The sequence below is a fragment of the Salmo salar genome, chromosome ssa08 (assembly GCF_905237065.1).
Source record: "Salmo salar chromosome ssa08, Ssal_v3.1, whole genome shotgun sequence".
Classification (NCBI taxonomy): domain Eukaryota; kingdom Metazoa; phylum Chordata; class Actinopteri; order Salmoniformes; family Salmonidae; genus Salmo; species Salmo salar.
In genome coordinates this window covers 10,094,956-10,115,568 of record NC_059449.1, presented here as the reverse complement: position 1 = coordinate 10,115,568, position 20,613 = coordinate 10,094,956, and the positions used below count along the sequence as shown (strand labels likewise).

At 42.9% G+C, this 20,613-nt stretch overlaps 1 protein-coding gene and 2 non-coding genes across 3 annotated transcripts; 1 reads left to right on the top strand and 2 right to left on the bottom strand.

Moving 5' to 3' along the window:
• The first annotated feature begins 2,946 nt into the window (after positions 1–2,946).
• On the top strand, positions 2,947–3,018 carry trnae-cuc (transfer RNA glutamic acid (anticodon CUC)). The gene has a single exon. It is a non-coding gene; the product is annotated as a tRNA-Glu (tRNA).
• Positions 3,019–3,776: 758 nt separating this feature from the next.
• Positions 3,777–3,849, bottom strand: trnak-cuu (transfer RNA lysine (anticodon CUU)). Its single transcript has one exon. It is a non-coding gene; the product is annotated as a tRNA-Lys (tRNA).
• A 222-nt stretch (positions 3,850–4,071) lies between these two features.
• On the bottom strand, positions 4,072–18,650 carry LOC106610071 (Krueppel-like factor luna). Its single transcript, XM_014209207.1, has 8 exons — positions 18,150–18,650; positions 13,386–13,495; positions 13,041–13,152; positions 12,715–12,869; positions 10,064–10,154; positions 9,651–9,775; positions 5,947–6,040; positions 4,072–5,586 (listed from the first exon to the last, which is right to left on the bottom strand). The coding sequence occupies exons 1-8, from the start codon at positions 18,445–18,447 to the stop codon at positions 4,601–4,603; spliced, it is 1,971 nt and encodes a 656-aa protein (XP_014064682.1). The 5' UTR covers positions 18,448–18,650; the 3' UTR covers positions 4,072–4,600.
• Positions 18,651–20,613: the final 1,963 nt, after the last annotated feature.

Below are 20,613 nucleotides of genomic sequence, written 5' to 3'. Positions count from 1 at the left end.
TAGTTCTGTTCAGTTTGGATTTCAGTTTATCGCTAACCTTATCACAGGGACTTTGAAGCACTAACTCATATCTGAAAGCAATTCATTGTTGCTATTAACTATAGAGGGTAGACAGTAGATACGACCTCTCTGTTACCTAGCAAGCTAAGGAACTGGCAGTGGATCAAACCATTGTGAGGCAAAGGGTGGGGGGGGTCGCAATCTTTTGAAACTTAAAAACGCGCTATTAAGTGTCTATAATCAGCACAATTGCTTTCATTGCGTATTATTAATATTATTTAAATTACATAGTTATGTTTCAGTGATATATTGGGGGGGACAAATCATATTTTTCCCAGGATGGGGGGGTCGTGTCCCCCCCTGTCCCCCCCGGGATTTCCGCCCCTGGTTAGGGATGTGATTCAGATCTGCCAGCGAAGGCTGGCCACTCCAGAACAGTCTAGCCTCCTTCTTGAGCTATTCCAGGCATAGCCACGGGAATTAGGGGTGCTGAGGGTGCTGCAGCACCACCTGCAAAATCAGAATACAAAAAAAAGATGAATAAAATATATTTGTTCACAAAAGTAGTGCACTGGACCTTCACTAGTATTAGCAGACCGACATAGGCATCTGTAGTGAAAGCAAACATTTTTTCAGCATCTCTGCTCTGGCAAAAAGGTAGTTGCCTAATTAAGAACAGTATCTTGCAGGACTCAATAGCTGGAATTGTAAGAGTTGTTGCCCTGTCCCTTTCTCTGCAATTGTCATTCTAATTGGATCCAGAAAGAACAAAACCCTGTCCTCAAACATCTACATCAAAAGGTGCAAAGTTATGTCCGAAGACACAAACATCCACATCAAATTAAATATTTTTCTTGATCAAATAACATGGAAAACAACCACTTACTAGGGATGTGGGTTTGATTACCATGGGGCACCTAGTATGTAAATGTATGGACTTGCTACTTGCTCTGGATAAGAGCATCTACTAAAAATAATGAATAGACCATTTTAGTTTTCACATTAGAAATAAGTTGCATTTGCAAAGTATTTCAAGAAACTGTAAAACATATAGGCATATCAAGCAGGTTTTTTATATTCCACAAGTATTATCAGATTAACTGTTTTGTACATATCATTTTCAGACTGAAGTTACAAATGCTGGTAAACATTGCAATACCTTTTGTTTTTAAAAAATCACAAAAGTGGTCCTTTGCTAGTCCTGTATTTGTTTACCGATATAGACGTCTTCAGCTCAGGCACATCCTTTAGTATCGCAATTCATGAAAGGTGCCAGCAAGCTACTGCCCCCCCAGGGCTCCTTCAGTACCCTCATGGGAGTTAGATGTTGTCCTACGATCATTTATGAGCCCACCATTTGAGCCCGTCTTCAATTGAACTATGTGAGCTCTCAGTCAAGATTGCCTTTCTATTGGCTATTGTTTCACCCAAGTGTGTTGGAGAATCACATGCGCTTTCTCAACCTGGTCTCAGAGCATTTTGTACTATTCTGTTTGTAAAACCGAGACACCCCATTTAGTTTGATGTGATTTTTAATACATTGTAAGGTTGCATGATGCGCCTCTAATGATGATTTGAAAAAGGCATGCGCTCTGCTTTGTTTTTTGTGCAGGCTGTACACATTTCATCAGTCTCTCATTCACAATTTGACAAGCACTTGATAATGCCTTGAGTTTCCCGGCAGCATCCTTTTTTGTGTGGCCATTATGCACCTTAAAAAAATTCATGCCTTTTGCGGCCAGTGGCCGTTGTGCCCTTGGGCTAAATATAATAATTATAATTCCCTTCTCCCTGATTGCTACGAAGCACCTCTTACTCTCATGGCTCTCCATCACATGATCGGGTCTTTCTCACAGGCTACAAGTGAAGACAGACACATTGGGGACGCAACTGCGTGCATCCTTATCCAATTCCAAGGTACATATTGAAGATATTGGAATCTACTATCACCCATAGTACAAAAGTTGACCTATTCTATTCTGTGCGAGAAATAAATATTTAAAACATGGTCTGGGACAAATTAATACAACCACTAGCATCAAAAAAACTATTTTACGCAATGAGGCTGACACAACAGATCAGAACGATTAGCTTAAAATGCTGATAAACTATAGGGTATTTCTTCACATTATAAGCGCAGCAATGCGCACACTGCAGCAGGCTATAAGCACGAATGTTCCATTAGCGGAAAACACCATTATCAAAAGTGACCAAAAATGCGATTATGCTTTTATTATAAAGGTGCATTTTTATGGTGAAAACGAGTTTCCCCAAACTTGAAACTCACACGCTGCTTATGTATGCCAGTTAGTCTTTTCACCCTTTTTAAAGCGGATTAATGTGCTTAATTTTAAGAAGTTATTTGGCCACTTTAGTTGTGATACAAACCTTATCAAAACATATAGGCCTATGGACTAGGCTACATGAGGTGTATTTATATTTACTGCTTTAATTAGGTTGGTAACTAATTTATAATACCCCTTAGCCTTGGTATATTGGCCATATACCACACCCCCTCGGACCTTGTTGCTTAAGTATATCAGCCTTTTACAATGACAGGTCACGCGGGTACAGTAAGGATGTGGCATGACTGTAAAAGTCTTAGATATTAAGCTTTCTATCACATCGCGTGAAGGGGAAGGAATTACTATCAGTCGTTTGGCGACCAGTTACTCTACTTAGAGAACCGAGGTTACATCAGAAAACCAACGTTATCTCACAGCCCTCTGAATGGGCAAAGTTAGAGTGCCACAAAACTAAACTGCAGTAACCCAAAATGATACAAATGATGTAAATTAATGCAGGAGAGCTGGGCGAGTTGATCAATCAAGTTCAAGTAAAGATTGTTTTCACTGTGAGAACATCATCTACGATCAAGTAGTTGGAAAGACAGGATTCGGAGAGTAACAGAGATCAATAGTCAAACTGTACGTAGCTTTATAGCCTTCCCTGGTGGTCTAGTGGTTAGGATTCGGCGCTCTCACCGCCGCGGCCCGGGTTCGATTCCCGGTCAGGGAACAACATATTTTCTTAATTCTCAGTCGTGTATTTGTAACACAGCTTGAACAACAGGTTAGTTATAAAAATCTTTATTAGTAATGTTCGGACGCATGATTAGACCACGTAAAGCCCGTATAAAATACATATGCAATATATTTTATGCACATTGTATATCCGAAACAAGAGTATTGTTTCATGTTTACCTCCTGAAAAGGTTAATGAAAGGGAAGTGTAGGAGTGTATTGAACTGTAATGATGACAAATGATGGGCACAGAAATAAATATAAACAAATAATATAGAAAAAAAGAAAAGATTCGCAAAGAAATACTGCAGTTGGTAATAAAGTTACGTTTGCCTCTCTTTCGGTTTATTAACTCAATTATTTGTTGTAAAACTCCGGAGCAGAGTGGCGCAGCGGAAGCGTGCTGGGCCCATAACCCAGAGGTCGATGGATCGAAACCATCCTCTGCTAATTTTTTTTCACCATCATGTATTGTGGTATATTTATACATCAATGTTATATTAATAATATTTTTAAGAGAAGCGATAGAAAAATGCCTGTATTGAACCTAGCTACCTGACTTGCTACCTATTCACATCGCTCTTGCCAAACGCCACGCCCACTAGCATTTATTTTCCACGATGAACGTATGGAGTATGAAGCGATCGCAATAGTAGCGGGATTACATATAAAATGTGTCGTTAAGCAACACACTTCCACCCGTAAGTGCCAAATGTATGATTTTTTTGTTTCAAAAGTTTAAAGAAAAAACTGCGCCCAACGTGGGGCTCGAACCCACGACCCTGAGATTAAGAGTCTCATGCTCTACCGACTGAGCTAGCCGGGCCTATCAGTACCTGTATTTGCAGATGATTTTGAAAGTATGGCGGGAAAGTATGAAAATTAAATATATCAGTTGTGAAGTGTTGCCACAATGCGGTTGCATTTAGTATTACACAATGACTAGGCCCCAATAACAAAAGCTGATTTTCAAACCAACCTGCTGGTCTCTCAAAAGAACAGAATAGTTCATAATCGATGCGAATATTTAGTACCAAATACTACCTTATTGTGTTAAGAAAATATGTTTATTTTGATGTCACAGTCTGTGGCCACATTACTTTCTATTGCATGACTGACACAGATTGACAATTATTCAGTACATGTCAAATCTTGCAACAACAACAAAAAAGGTTACCCTGATAATATAAAAAAAATACATGTCTTGGAACACATTTGTTCATATAATATGCACATGATATTCAATATTAATTCCACATTTCAGTTTCAAATAGAGATACTTTATCTAATAATTGCTTAAGGTAGTGTCGGCCATAAAATTACAAGCCCCTTACTTTAACTACTGTAACAATGGTCTGGAGTTGAACATAACAAAAAACTGTCACCTGTAAAGTCAACTTTCTGCTAATCCCTTTTACATTTCCTTTATATTGTAGTGTTTGTTTTGGAGGTTTGGGGGGTTGTTGGTCTCACATCATTACGATTAGAATGAATTCCCGTTGATGTCTGTGTCAGCAATATTCTATCGTAGATTTTAGAACCATGTCCATCCAGTCTACTGATTCTAATTTTATGCCTCACACCCCTTCTCCCCCATCTCCACAGACTGACTGCTGGTGTGTCTTGAGGTTGCATATCCAGGCGAAGCGCTTTCCACAGTGGCTACAGGCAAAGGGTTTCTCCCCTGTATGGACCCTCTGGTGCTTCTTCAGGTTGCCAGCCTCTGAGAACATCTTCCCACAGGTGGCACACCTGAACGGCTTCTCCCCTGTGTGTACCCTCTGGTGAGCCTCCAGGTTGGACTGACCGGTGAAGGCCTTACCGCAGGCTCGGCACACGTAGCTCTTTCTCCTCCCGGCCGCATCGCAGTGCTGCTGGGCCAGCTGGGCTGCCTGCTGCCCAGCCAGGGTCACCTCGATGTGGGCAAAGCCTTTGGCCGTGGCCCCTCTTCCTGGTGGTAGCCCTACCAGGGAGTGAAGGGATTGGGAAGACATACCGGTACTAGTAGTGTTGGTGGTGGAGGTAGTTGGGTTTTCTGGGTGAGTCTGTTGTAGCTGCTGTGCTCTGAGGCGTCGTTGAAGCTGCCGCTGATGTGCTTGTTGAGACGCTCTCAAAATGGCTGCCCTGCTCCATGTGGGATGCCCCTGGATGCCCCCACCCACACCCAGAGTGGCTGTTTGTACTCCCTGATGCCCAGAGAAAGGCACACCCTCCCCTGTGGGCCTGATAGTCGCTGAGGGGAGCTGAGGCTGAGGCTCTGGGTCGACTATGAGGCAGTCTGGGTCAGTGTCCGTAGTGTCGTCGGTGTAGGAGCACGAGGGACCACCGGAGGGCGATGTTGATGCCGATGTGTCTGGGGCCCAGCGCGTGAAGAAGGTCTCCAGCTCAAACAGTGAGTACTCAGAGCCTAGCGTGTTGGCTGCTCTCTGCTTGCTGAGCTGCTGTGTGGTCTGGGTTGGAGTTGTGTTGTCTGGCGCTCCCTTGGGCATATTGGCTTTATTACCTAGGCTCGCTGTGGGACTGGTGGTTCCAATACCTTTTTGTGAGGAGGACTCCCCAGTACCTGGATAAAGATCATAGAAAAGGTGCATGTTTATTGTAAATACTAGTTGAGATGCTCATTCTGAGTTAAAAGACATGGTAAAGGATGATAAGCTAGAGAGGGCTTTTACATGTACACTTTAGTAATGGTTTCCCAAACTCGGTCCTGGGGTCCCCCTGGGTGCACGTTTTGGTTTTTGCCCTAGCACTGATTCAAATAGTCATAATAATTCAACTTAAAGGGGGGCTGAACTGGCCTCGTTTCCCTCATTAAGAAAATAGCTTTTAGTAAACTATTATAAGTGAGGAGGTCAGTGACACTGTCTGGTGGGCGCCGACACGGTTGTCATGCATTCCTGGTTTATTTTCATTCTCCACTTACACTCTGCTGTCAGGTCAGGTCCTCCTGTTGCTGTGATACTTCCCAGGTTCTGTCCCAGACTTAGTGTTGATGGAGTTGATTCAGGAGCTGCAGGCTAGGAAGAAGAGAGGAGAAATAGCCTATGAGATAAACTAAACACTAGATAGATAGCGATCAGCAAAACGCATCGCTGCCTGCCCTCCAGGACATCTACAGCACACGGTGTCACAGGAAGGCCAAGAAGATCATCAAGGACCTCAGCCACCCGAGCCACGGCCTGTTCATCCCGCTACCATCTAGAAGATCATCAAGGACCTCAGCCACCCGAGCCACGGCCTGTTCATCCCGCTACCATCTAGAAGATCATCAAGGACCTCAGCCACCCGAGCCACGGCCTGTTCATCCCGCTACCATCTAGAAGGCGGAGACAGTACATGTGCATCAAAGCTGGGACTGAGAGACTGAAAAACAGCTTCTATCTCCAGGCCATCAGACTGTTAAACGGTCCCCACTAACCAGCCTTCGCCCAGTACCCTGCCCTGAACCTTAGTCACTGTTACTAGCTGGCTACCACCCGGTACTCTACCCTGCCCTGAACCTTAGTCACTGTTACTAGCCGGCTACCACCCGGTACTCTACCCTGTACCTTAGAGACTGCTGCCCTATGTACATAGTCATTGAACACTGGTCTCTTTAATAATGTTTACATACTGTTTTACTCACTTCATATGTATATACTGTATTCTAGTCAAGGCTCATCCTATATAATTATTGCTGTACAGACCTTTGCTATTCATAATGTCTATACACACCATCATATACATAGATATTTATATTCCGGACTCTGACATTGCGCGTTCTAATATTTCTATATTTCTTAATCCCTTTCTTTTTCTTTTGGGGAATTGTACATGTTTTTCTTTGTATTGTTAGGTATTACTGTACCGTTGGAGCTAGAAACATAAGCATGTCGCTACATCCGCGATAACATCTGCTAAATATGTGTACGCGACCAATAAAATTTGATTTCATTTAGAGGTGTTACTGTAATATTCTGTTGCACCCCCTTTTGCCCTCAGAACAGCCTCAATTCATCGGGGCATGGACTCTACAAGGTGTGGAAAGCATTCCACAAGGATGCTGGCCCATGTTGACTCCAATGCTTCCCACAGTTGTGTCAAGTTGGCTGGAAGTTGATCTCTACTCTGAATAGCTCGTTCCATCTCATCCCACAGATCTTCACTTGGATTGTGATCTGGTGACTGGGCAGGCCACTGCAGTAAGCTGAATTCCCTGTCATGTTTGTGGAACCATTCCTGGACAATCCTAGTCTTGTGGCCATTTGCAGATTGATACATTGTTGCCATGAAGGGATGCGCCTGATTGTATACTCAGTGTACTGTAAATCCAAAAGTCTAAATAATAATTCATTAAAATGAGTACATTTGTTAAAGACATGTTCCGGTACTGGCGAGTATATAGTAAGTCATTTTTAAACCTTCCGCTTTGGGCTGGATGTGTCAATGTGTAGTTCATACACGCATAATCTATGAGCAGAATTACTTTCTTACCTCAAATATCCACAAAATCCTTAGTTTTCTGGAAGCTGTGTGGCGCCATTTTCCCTACATTTACCCCCACGCGGGCCAGCCCCCTAGCAATTCGAGTTTCAACCAATAAGCTTCAGCCCCTCGCCATTTGAGTGACAGCTAGCAAGACACACACAAAGTAAAGCGAGAGAGAGCAATGACGTGGTGCACACATCTGCACATTTGTGATGTAGAAAGCAATTTTCCGGGACCACTTTTGGCTCGTGGGTGCTACTTTCAGAACTACTGGCTAAAAAGTATACAAAGGTACCAGAAAATATATTTTAAGTGATAATTATTCGACTTCCACTTTAGGCATATATTGTGAATGTGATGAATGCTCTTTAAGATATTGATATTGTGTCACAGTTGAGGAAATTGAATGTCCTGTGATGGAGTAATGTAATGTTAATAACCACATTAATTCATTCATCGTTTTTGCAAAGAAACATTTTAATCTTCTTTTAACATTACAAGATAAGGACATCGTTCAAAGTTTCACAGAATTGTGACACAATAGACTTATCCCTATAAACGTAGAGCATTTTGGACTCAAAATAAAAAATAGTACCATCACCTAACAAGATATTTACACCTTTACTGCTAACAAATATGGTTACTTCAACCCATTTACTGGTTTTTGGTGTATGTTGAACCTCTATACCTTGGTGTTACAAGGGGAATCAAACATGCACTATTCTCACTACATATTAGAATTTTCATACAGCTTTATGAGTAGAAAACAAATAAATATGCTTTTACCATCACCAGCTTTAGGACTCCTGGAACAAAATCGAGTTACTAAAAGGACTGTCTTGATCAGATAAGAAAAGACAAAGACAAAATTACCCAGACTACACTAATCTCGGACACTCAGAATTAAAATATTGCTTGTGCATCTGTCCGCGAGAGATTTCACTAACAACCCTTCCCTAAACCCCTTTACTAATATCGATATAGTGTCTATATTAAAGACCAAGAGTAATTCCTGATCATGTGACCTGACCAGAGGAAAAACTCTGGGTCCTATTTTTATCCTATAACTATCAGTTGTTTCTGGTCAGGTCATGTGATTAGGGACAACTCCTGGCCCTAGTTAAATTCTATAACCATCTGTTTTCAGGAGAAAAAAAAACTGTCCCTTCTCATATTGAAATAGATGGTTGATATAATATCCTGGTCCAATCTAGTACTACTACTGCTGAGGATGATGTCGTAGTACTACTGCTGAGGATGATGTCGTACTACTACTGCTGAGGATGATGTCGTACTACTACTGCTGAGGATGATGTCGTAGTACTACTGCTGAGGATGATGTCGTAGTACTACTGCTGAGGATGATGTCGTAGTACTACTGCTGAGGATGATGTCGTAGTACTACGGCTGAGGATGATGTCGTAGTACTACGGCTGAGGATGATGTCGTAGTACTACGGCTGAGGATGATGTCGTAGTACTACGGCTGAGGATGATGTCGTAGTACTACGGCTGAGGATGATGTCGTAGTACTACGGCTGAGGATGATGTCGTAGTACTACGGCTGAGGATGATGTCGTTTCTGGTGTTTCTTTAGGTTGCTAGGGTCGGCAAAGCGTTCCCCACAGAGCGGGCAGGCGTACGGCCTCTCCCCCGTGTGAACGTTCTTGTGGATCTTAAGGTTCCAGTACTGAGAGAAGTGCTTCCCGCACACCGTGCACCCAAACGGCCGCTCGCCCGTGTGGGTTCTAAGGTGCGGTTCTAGATTCGCCGGGGAGGAGAATCCTTTACCGCAGAACTTGCAGAGATATGCTTTCTTCCTTACCACTTTCTTCCTCCCGCATTTGTACGTCTCCTGACCCCCCTGTGCCTCATCAGACCCCCCCATTCCGACATCATAACCAGCCATCTCTGACCCCTCTCTAGAACCCATAGAACCTGAGAAGCTTCCGGAGCCTTCTACAGTGAAACCCCTGTGCTGACCCATCTCAGAGCCAGCAGGCCCCATCCTCCCTCCCATGATCAGCATGCCTGGGCCTGCTGGGTAGGACAGGTTGAGGGAGGACGGCCCTGGGACGCTAGCGTCACCACAACCACCACTGCCCCCATTGGTCCACAGCGGAAGGGGGTGGCTCTCGTACGGCACACGGCCATAGCTGACCTCCGTGGTGTGGTGCCTGGTCGGCCCGGGGTGGTGGTGGGTGTGGTCTGGGGGTGAGGTGTGGTGGGTGGCCTCCAGGGGTAATGCTCCTCCTCTGTAGTCGTCTCTGCTGGACTCCTCCGGCCCTTGAGAAGAGAACACAGCGTCACAATCACACCACTGGCCGTTGTTGAAATCAATGGGAGATCTCACCATGGAGCTAAACTTGGGGAAGGTCAATGTCATTAGAACATGTTTTCAAAGCTTTATGCTCTGGAACAGGCAGGGATGGATGCAACAGTGTAGTCTTTACATGGGATCTAACTAACCTTGTGTCATAGGTCTAACCCCTTGATTATCAAGCCCTGCTGTTAGCGCCACTACCCACTTTAACCCACACACACAGCCCTCCACCCCCTGTAGTCTCCACTCACCCTCCTGGATGCTGAGTCCTCCACCCCGTGGGTCCAGATCCTCCACCTTGATCAGCAGGATGTCAGGGTCTCTGTCCTCCACCGCTGCAGACTGGAAACACAGGGACGGACCAGGAATTAGATATCACAATTACTATTATGCAATGAATCGTATTCATTTCTAAATCGCACACTAGAACTGTGACCGAAATAAATATATGGACCAACGATTACAAATTGTGTTCATCTTACATGCAACAAGTATTTTATGTAGCTATAGATGTTTACTGATATGTTATATGCATCTTGTTGCATCATTTGACTGGTGAATGGATGTCTGTTACTCAGAACCTCTTAATACAGGACCTCTCCAATTAAATATAGTGGTTATAGTGACCTTATGGTTTGAGTGATTTAATATTACTTAACAAAGATTAAGTGACTAAGAATTTAGTGGAAGATGAATAAACGTGCGTCTTGCTGAATAATGATTAAACAAATATTAACTATTTATGAGTGTTCTTGCAGGTGGTGGGAAATATTTGTGTGTGACAGACTTGTAAGCAGCCCCAGTACAGCTTTTCTTATTGGCGAATTGTTTGAATCCCTTCAGCTTTCCTTTGTCTGCCATATAAACCCCTATTGCCTATTCATTTCAATAATGACAGAGACCTCAGTGTAAGGAATGTATTTTATTCATAATAGTTCCATATGTCAAAAAACAAAAGAGGCATTGTAATACATGATTATTTAGGGGAAAGATCATTTACTATAACAAACTGCCACTCATTTATAAACTGGCATCAAAATAACTTATTGTACTTATTAGTGAATCTGTCCAATGTCAAATAGCCCCTTAACATTAGATATACAGAACAACTTTAAATATGTACACAAAGAACCATCATCATCCTCTCCAGATTTACACTTTAAGGTTGACATTTACCATGAATACCTTAAATCGGTAGCTTATTTTGGACCAAATTCACCCTTCCTTAGTCCACTGATATGAAATGTCTTATGTACATAATCAAAACCCCCCACCATACCCTAAAACATTTCCACGCGTAGCCGTCTATCGGGGCTCCAGTGAGTTGTGATTCATGATGACTGACCCTAGAGCATTGTTTAGTTTGTCTGTTAGTTTGCCAGATGGTAGGTCACCCCTGATTCATTTTTAAGCATAAGGTTGAGACCTCCTGGCTAGAAACAGTTTCTAAAACACAGGGGAAACTTGATTAGCTTAATGAGTAAGGAAAACTAAATGAGTAAGTTAGGGCCCCTGCCCTAGGTGATGCTAATTTGTATTCGTATTTATTAGGATCTCCACTAGCTGCTGCCCGGGGGTGGGGGGGTGGGGGGGCAAAACAGGATTAAAACAATTAAAAACACAAAATATAAAAAAAACAACACATCACACAACACATTATTACACCACTACAATATTACAATGTATGTGTGAGTAGAGTGCGTGTTAGCATATGCGCTCGTGTCTTCACAGTCCGCGCTGTGTTGATTTATCTAATACAACAACAAATGTGTAAGAGAGTTCCATGTAGTCAGCTGTCTGAACGGACAGTTTGGTGCTTTCAACATGTCAATAGCGATCATAAAAGACAAGTAGTGATGCAGTCAACCTCTCCTCTACATTGAGCCAGGAGAGATTGACATGCATGTTATTGATATTAGCGCTCAGCGTACATTTAAGGGCCAGCTGTAGTGCTCGCTTCTGGGACAACTGTAATCTGCCTGTGTTCGTCTTTGTGGCACTTGACCATATGAGTGGGCAGTAGTGCAGGTGGGATAAAACTAGGGCTCATGTCCGGGGGATATACGTCTGGATGGTTCCTCTCGTGGTGGGTCTTGAGGTTGCGTATCCAGGCGAATCCTTTCCCACAGAGCTCACAGTGGAAGGGTTTCTCCCCTGTATGGACCCTCTGGTGCTTCTTCAGGTTGCCAGCCTCGGAGAACATCTTCCCACAGGTGTTGCATCTGAACGGCCTCTCCCCTGTGTGGGTCCTCAGGTGGATCTCCACTTTCTTGGGCCGGTTGAACGCCTTGCCGCAGAAGTTGCAGATGAACAGTTTCTCCCGGGCACTGGTCCTGTGGGGGACCTTGCCGTCCCTCGTCAGGGGGAAGCCAGTGTTGCCGCCGCCAGTGTTTCTGCCCCCGCCGCCGTGTGCCCACCCGTTCGCGTCGGAAGTCGACGGCATCGCAATGTCATTGATGGAGCGAGATTGTGATGGGGTGGCCATGTTGCCATGGTCACCCTGGAACCTGCCTCCTCCCCCAAACATTGCAGACATTCCACTGTCGCGACCCCACTTCTCCAGAGGAGCCTTTCCTTCCTCCTCAGAGTCGACGTTCAGAACCTCCTCTCGGTTCCCCGGGAGATGGCGGTGGACGGTGACCGAAGCAGGAAGTGGACGGCGGTGCCCGGACTGAAACGATGCGGCGGCCTCTGCGATTGTGCTGTACGAACAAGATGGCTGCCCAGCCCCAGCCGTCTCTGCCTGGTTGCTCTCATTAAAGAACGAGCCCAGCGGCCCCAGACCGTCCCCTCTGTCGTCATCACCACTGTACATATCAAACGCAGCAGGGTGGGGTTGGTGCAGCAGTCCTGCGTGTTGGGGTTCACTGTCAGACTTAAGGAGAGGTGCCGAGCCACTGACCTCCACACGGTGCCTGTTCCTGGGGCCCTGCTGCTGCTCGGGGTGCTGCGGCTGGCTGAGCTGCTCTGGGCCATGGGCTGAAGTGGGTGGATGGGATGTGGAGTCCCCAGGGCCGGTTCTATCGCTGCCTCCACGAGGTCCACACTCCACCACTCCTGGAGGAGAGAGGAAGGGAATGAGAGCAGGTTAATGGTTAACTCAAGTCAAAGGTATGGCCAGGTTGAGTAGTGTGAGAATGGAGTCTTGATGTTGATTAAATGCATGGGGTGAGTAATTGCAGTATCTGCATCACAGCAACCAAAGTTGAGATGGACTAACACACTCACCGTCCTCTCCGATCAGTGGTACGTCGTCTGCATCCGCGTCTTCAAGGGGATCCTCCATCCTCTCCTCTTTGACCAACAGAGACTCAGGTTCCACAAGCTGCAGATCTGGCGACTGGAAGATAGAAAAGTCGGGAATTAACCGCATAAATATACACCACAACATGGTTGATAATGACCTACTGGTGACTGATGCTGCCAAGTGCTCAAAATGGTTCAAACGGGTCATTGTGTACTGTAGGACTATGCTATAATGGAATATAACGGTGAGCCACCAAGTAGATTTGTTTTCTTGAAGTGTGTGAGACCTTGACAACCAGTATTACAGTTTTGGTTTGTTGAACTTACCTTGTCTCGGATGGGGTTGGGATGCATCTGGGAACTGTTGTGATCATTACTGGCTCCAGGGCCTCCTGACCACATCCCCAGGTGATCTAGTTGTATGTCGTAGACACCACCTACGATAAAAACATTTTTTTTTAAACTTACTTGTAAAAGAAATTGCAGGTTGACTCAAGGTCACATTGGCCTAGATGAGCTTTGTCAGATTTGAATGACCAAAACAAAGGTGGGTCCCAATGACTGTATACAGTGAGTGTACAAAACATTAGGAACATGCTCTTTCCATGAGGCTGACCAGGTGAAAGCTATGTTCCCTTATTGATGTCACCTGTTAACCTGTTGGGGCTAGGGGGCAGTATTTTCACGGCCGGATAAAAAACGTACCCGATTTAAACTGGTTACTACTCTTACCCAGAAACGAGAATATGCATATAATTAGTAGATTTGGATAGAAAACACTCTAAAAAGTTTCTAAAACTGTTTGAATGGTGTCTGTGAGTATAACAGAACTCATATGGCAGGCCAAAACCTGAGAAGATTCCATGCAGGAAGTGCCCTGTTTGACAATTTGCTGTCCTTCTATGGCATCTCTATCAAAAATACAGCATCTCTGCTGTAACGTGACATTTAAGGCTTCCATTGGCTCTAAGAAGGCACCAGAAAGTGGAATGAGAGCTCTGCAGTCTCTGGGCGAAAAACAGCAGGAGTGTTTGTGAGTGGTCAGGCAGGGAACGCTGACACTGGAGCGCGCGTGCACGAGAGGACTCCATTTTTTTCTCTCTCTCTTTGAACGAATACAACGTCGCCTGGTTGGAATATTATCGCTATTTTACGAGAAAAATCGCATAAAAATTTATTTTAAACAGCGTTTGACATGCTTCGAAGTACGGTAATGGAATATTTCGGCACCTTTCGGATACTGACCTCAACGCACGAACAAAACGGAGCTATTTCAATATAACTATTGGATTATTTCAAACCAAAACATTTGTTGTTGAAGTAGAAGTTCTGGGAGTGCATTCTGACAAAGAACAGCAAAGGTAATCCAATTTTTCTAATAGTAAATCTGAGTTTGGTGAGGGCCAAACTTGGTGGGTGTCAAATTAGCTAGCCGTGATATCTACTCAGAATATTGCAAAATGTGCTTTTGCCGAAAAGCTATTTTAAAATCTGACACCGCGATTGCATAAAGGAGTTCTGTATCTATAATTCTTAAAATAATTGTTATGCATTTTGTGAACGTTAATTGTGAGTAATTTAGTAAATTCACCGGAAGTTTGCGGTGGATATGCTAGTTCTGAACATCACATGCTAATGTAAAAAGCTGGTTTTTGATATAAATATGAACTTGATTGAACAAAACATGCATATATTGTATAACATAATGTCCTAGGAGTGTCATCTGATGAAGATCATCAAAGGTTAGTGCTGCATTTAGCTGTGGTTTTGGTTTTTGTGACATATATGCATGCTTTGAAAATGGCTGTGTGATTATTTTTGGCAGGGTACTCTCCTGACATAATCTAATGTTTTGCTTTCGTTGTAAAGCCTTTTTGAAATCGGACAGTGTGGTTAGATTAACGAGAGTCTTGTCTTTAAAATGGTGTAAAATAGTCATACGTTTGAGAAATTGAAGTTATAGCATTTATGAGGTATTTGTATTTCGCGCCACACGATTCCACTGGCTGTTGACTAGGTGGGACGCAAACATCCCACCTTGCCCAGGGAGGTTAAACCCACTTCAATCTGTGTAGATGAATGTAAGGAGACAGGTTAAAGGAGGATTTTTTTGTAAGCCTTCAGACAATTGAGACATGGATTGTGCCATTCAGAGGATTGATGGCAAGACAAAATATTGAAGTGCCTTTGAACGGGGTATGGTAGTAGGTGCCAGGCGCAACAGTTTGAGTGTGTCAAGAACTGCAACGCTGCTGGGTTTTTCACACTCAACAGTTTCCTGTGTGTATGAAGAAAGGTCCACCACCAAAAGGACATCCAGCCAACAGCATGCCAGTGGTCAAAAACGGGTCATTGATGAAAGAGGACAAAAGAGGCTGACACGAAGTGTGCAGAGAAATAGACGGGCTATAGTTAGTCAACTGACAGTTCACTACAAAATTGGTGCCCAAAGACCCATAAAAGAACGCACAACTCGTTGGTCCGTGACACGAATGGGGTATGGCAGCTGACGACCTTACAGAGTTCCACTTCTCTCAGCAAAATAAAAGAAACTGTGGTTGCAGTGGGCTAAGGAACAAAAACACTGGACACTGGAGAATGTGAAAAACATTGCCTGGTCTGATGAATCCCTGGTTCCTGCTGTTTCACACTGATGGGAGGACTAGGGTATGGAGAAAACCACGAGTACATGCATCCATCATGCCGCGTGTCAACATTGCAGACTGGTGGTGGTGTGATGGTGTGTTTTCATGCCACACATTTAGGCACTTGATAAAAGCGGAGCAACGTTTGAATGCCACAGGATATCTGAACATCGTCGCCAATCAGGTGCATCCCTTCATGTCAGCAGTATATCCATCTGTGAATAGATTTTTTCCCAGCAGGATAATGCCCCAGCCACAAGGCTAGGATTGTCCAGGAATGGTTCCACAAACATGACAGTGAATTCAGCTTACTGCAGGAAGGTGTTCTTGTTTTGTACGCTCAGTGTAGGTGGCCCCAATGACTGTATATGTGGCCCCAATGGGGAAAAAACTGTCAATATTACACAAGTTGATGGTTTTCCAGTAGGGCTGGGCGTAAAATGTAAAAATGTTGAATAACTTTTATAATGTTTGATTTGTTACATTACATTATTCAGTAATGACAAAAAAATTATGGCAATGAGCAGTTTTCTAACATAAAAATGGATAACAGCTGAAAACGGCTAGCTAACTAACTTTCTAGCACAAGTCAACAACTACGGGTGGTCAAGGGTTTTGTTTAGAAAGGATACAGCTTGTCAACATATTTTAGGAGAACTTACCCAGCAGGTTAGGAGAATTAACATAGCAGGTTAGGAGAATTAGGTTAAGGTTAGGAAAACGGTTAGGGCAGGGGTCTCCAACCTTTTTTAGCATGAGCTACTTAATTTTTTTTTGATAGCTTACTTATTGGCACATTGTTCACTTCTCTACCCTGCAACCCCAGATCCTTGGTGTACAAGAGATGTGTTCTGTCAATATACCTTGTAAAATAATGGTTATTATAAACTGGGCGGTTCAAGCCATGAATGCTGATTGGCTGTAAGCTGCGGTATATCAGACCGTATTCCACGGGTATGACAAAATATTTATTTTTACTCTTCTAATTACGTTGGTAACCAGTTTATAATACCAATAAGGCACCTCGGGGGTTTGTGGAATATGACCAATATGCCACGGCTAAGGGCTGTGTCCAGGCACATTGCGTTGTGTCGTGCCGTGCTTAAGCACAGCCCTCATCTGTGGTATATTGGCCATATACCACAGACTGTCAGTTGTTTATTTAAGCAATAAGGCCTAAGAGGCCCCATAAAATTATGTTTTGTATTTTCCTGAGTTCTGTTATTTTTTCTCTCGTTTTGGTTATACTCTCAATATTACAATTATTCATAGAGAAACAACAAAAATGTATGTTCTGAGTCCATGTCCCATCATAAGACCAATTTCTAGGTCTGGAAAAAAACCCGAACACGTTTAATTTGAGTGCAATACCCTTTTAATTGCACATCTACACAAAGAGGAACGTGTGGGTCTAGAGATGCCTACTGCAGCAGCACGTCATGGCAGAGTTTGCAAAAAACGGCCATCAGATTGATACAAATAACCATGATATATTTCTGTCAGGTAAGCCTACTTTACAGTTAACATTAAACGAGAAGGTTTTTGGGGAAAGTCTGTCTACCCACAAGATGGTTATCATTACTAGCATCACTAACTGGCTACATACAGAGTGATAGACAAAAGCGTGCACCAAACAGACAGACGGGCAATATTTCTGGAAATTAATTGGTAGATAGTGTGTTAGGTTTGGATTTTTATGCCAATAGTGGCTAAACGGGTGAGAATGTCAACGTAGCTTTGATTAGATAGTAGTAGGGAGGAGTTTTATGTTTGGCAGTTTGCGATGAAACATGAAAAAAATATGAATGTACTTTCAGAATTGCTTAGCGAGCTACTTCTAGGTGGGATGAGAGCTACTATTGGTAGCTTACGATCTATCATCTACCTGTTTGAGATCCCTCGGTTAGGGTTAGCTAAATTGCAAAAATAATTCATAGTACTTATCTTCAATAGACCCACGAAAATCGGCCAACAAATGCCTCTGTTTTACGAAATGTAACTATACAATTATAAATTAGTGCATGAAATTTATTAAAATGCTGGAAATTAACAAATAACTAAGCAAGTGGTACCAGTTGGTCGAGTACCAGAGTGAGGCTACAAAATAGGATTTTGATTCCTATGTCATGTTCTACAAAAATGACTACTTTACTGTAAGTAGTCCTATTATTTTGGGATGAAGTTTGAAAGAACAGTATAAAGAAATCAGAATGGACTCAGTCCATTAAAAACACTTTTTATGCACTACCCAGAAAGCATATTAAGAACTTGTATTATTCAGAACCGTCAAATATCGTCATACCGTCAAAAATAAAAAAATAAAATACTATATTGATATTTTGCCATGTCACCCAGACCCATTTTCCAGTGGTGTTTATTTCTTTTTATGAGCAGGGTAATCAACTAAACTAGTATCAGACATGGTATGCTACTACAGTCTTCTTACCAGTTGATGAAGACGACCCTCTGAATTTCTCATTGGTGTTGATATGAACTCTGCTGTTGGGACGGCTGTTCATTGCGCTTTCCCGTAGCCTTCGTTCGGCGTAACCACGGGCCATCTTCAGCTCGAGAAGATTCAGCTTTCGCTTCAAACCTTTGTTCTCCCTTTGGCATTGTGACATTTGCAAACTTACAACCGCATAATCGTCGTCTACCAGTTTGCAGATTTCTGCCACGGCTGCATTGGCCAATACCTCCATAATGGAAGCTAGCTGTGTCTGGAACGCAAGGCGACTCGACATTTTTGGACGACTGGCTCGCGAGCACTAAAAGTCGATAAATACAGTCTCATACGATGTATATTTGATATATTGAATCACGCTCACTTCAAATATCGACAACGACGAAGTGATTAAACATAAATAGTGGACTAAAATCAGTAGTTTGCTAGCTCTGTAGCTCCAGTTTCTTCTTCTGTGCTACCAGCCTTTCGTCAGCAACAATAAAAAGATTTCCGGGTCACGGAAATTTTCAAAATAAAAGTTCCCCACGTAATAGTAGAAAAGTGTAATTAACCTGTATTTATTCACAATATATGAAACATAATTGTCTAAACATTAATAATGATTCATATTTTTTCATATTTAGGGACATTTGCATTAAATGTGGGTTTTAAAAGATGTTCCATGGTCAAATAAATTCCCCCGATACAATATATTGTAAAATACATATTGGTTTATAGAGAGAACTATTCTAGGTGCCGACATAAAAGTGGGGTCGGGTTTACTCACCACTGTCTGTAGAATATGGTGTAATTTCAATATGCCCAGCAACACTTTCTACTCCATTGGTCCCAATGCAATACACTATAGGCCCATAAATTACATATTGGCTAATAGAGATAACTATTTTATGTGCCAAAGTAAAAGTGGGGTTGGGTTAACTCTCCATGGTCTGCAGAATCTATATATGGTGTTATTTTATGGGGACTGAGGTGTAAATACCCAGCAACACTTTCTACTCCACCCACTCCATTCACTGCAGTGCAATACACTGTAGGCCAATAGGTGAGATTAGTTTGAGAGACAATGTAAACAATTATGGACTGGCATACCTGTAAGGCAGGGTTTTCCAGTTTCCCAAACTCGATCCTGGAGCCACCCTGGGTGCACATTTTAGATTTTTGCCCTAGCACTACACTACTAATGAGTTGGTTATTTGAATCAGCTGTGAAGTGTTAGGGCAAAAACAAAACGTGCACCCAGTTTGGGACCAGGTTTGGGAAATCCTGCTGTAAACGACCTATATAGTTTAACCTAATGATCATGAGCCATTTGTGCCTTTTAAACATGTAAATCAGTCCAAGGCCAGCCTTGACCTGTGCCAAAAAAAAATGCATATGGCCTGCCTGACAAATAACTTCAATTTACTTTAAATGGAGCCATTCGACACTATACGATACAAATATCAAATCAAATCAAATATTGCACTGTATAGGCAGAACAATCTATAGTGTGCCCATAAAACCGGGCTCCAGTCTATTCACTAGAGTCTCTAGAATACAAAATAGCCAATCCTCTCTTCAAGCCTCTTCCTTCAAGTAAACAGATGAGGTCCACCAAGGCCAGATGAGCAAGGCTTGGTAACAGCCAGTGGCGATTTTAGCATGTAAATCTTGGTGAGGCAAAAAAAAAAATGTGGGATGCATACCAGCAAAGTCACTACACAACACAAAACTAAACAATACATTAATTGCACTATAACGGTGACAAACGGTGCCCACAAACCGTTAGGGACTACATAAAGCTGTCCTAACTGCCGTCCCGACACCTTACCACTGCTACACCTGTCTATCAACTGAGCCTTGTCTGGCAGCGAAACAGTTCATTCAGCCTCATTTACTGCCTTTTAAAAAAACAAAGCTGATATGGCTGACTTGCGTAAACAAATGTGGTTTCTAATGACAATTGAGATGTACAAACTATGGCATAAGGGGACGACAAGCGGATAAGAGGCTAATCCGTAATATCAATTAAGACATTAATGAGCGAGCTAGGACGGATGTACTCAATATAACTATTTGTTCAGCACTTTTGAAATGTACAGTGACAGAATTCAGAACATGGGCCGTTCTTACAGTGTTCTCCCTGTACACCAAGTACGAACCGTAGGATAAATGAAAGGGGGCATATAAGCAGACAATGAAAGCTCTTACAATATTCGATGATTACATTTCTCAAAAACAGGTTATAGGCTACATATGCACCACCCAGTCAGAACAGCAGGCGAAATTAAGAGGTGAAAATGGACCAAATTATTATGGTGAGGCACATGGGTTACTAACAGCTTACTTAAAAATATATATATATTTCACCTTTATTTAACCAGGTACGCTAATTGAGAACAAGTTCTCATTTACAACTGCGACCTGGCCAAGATAAAGCAAAGCAGTTCGACACATAGCAAAC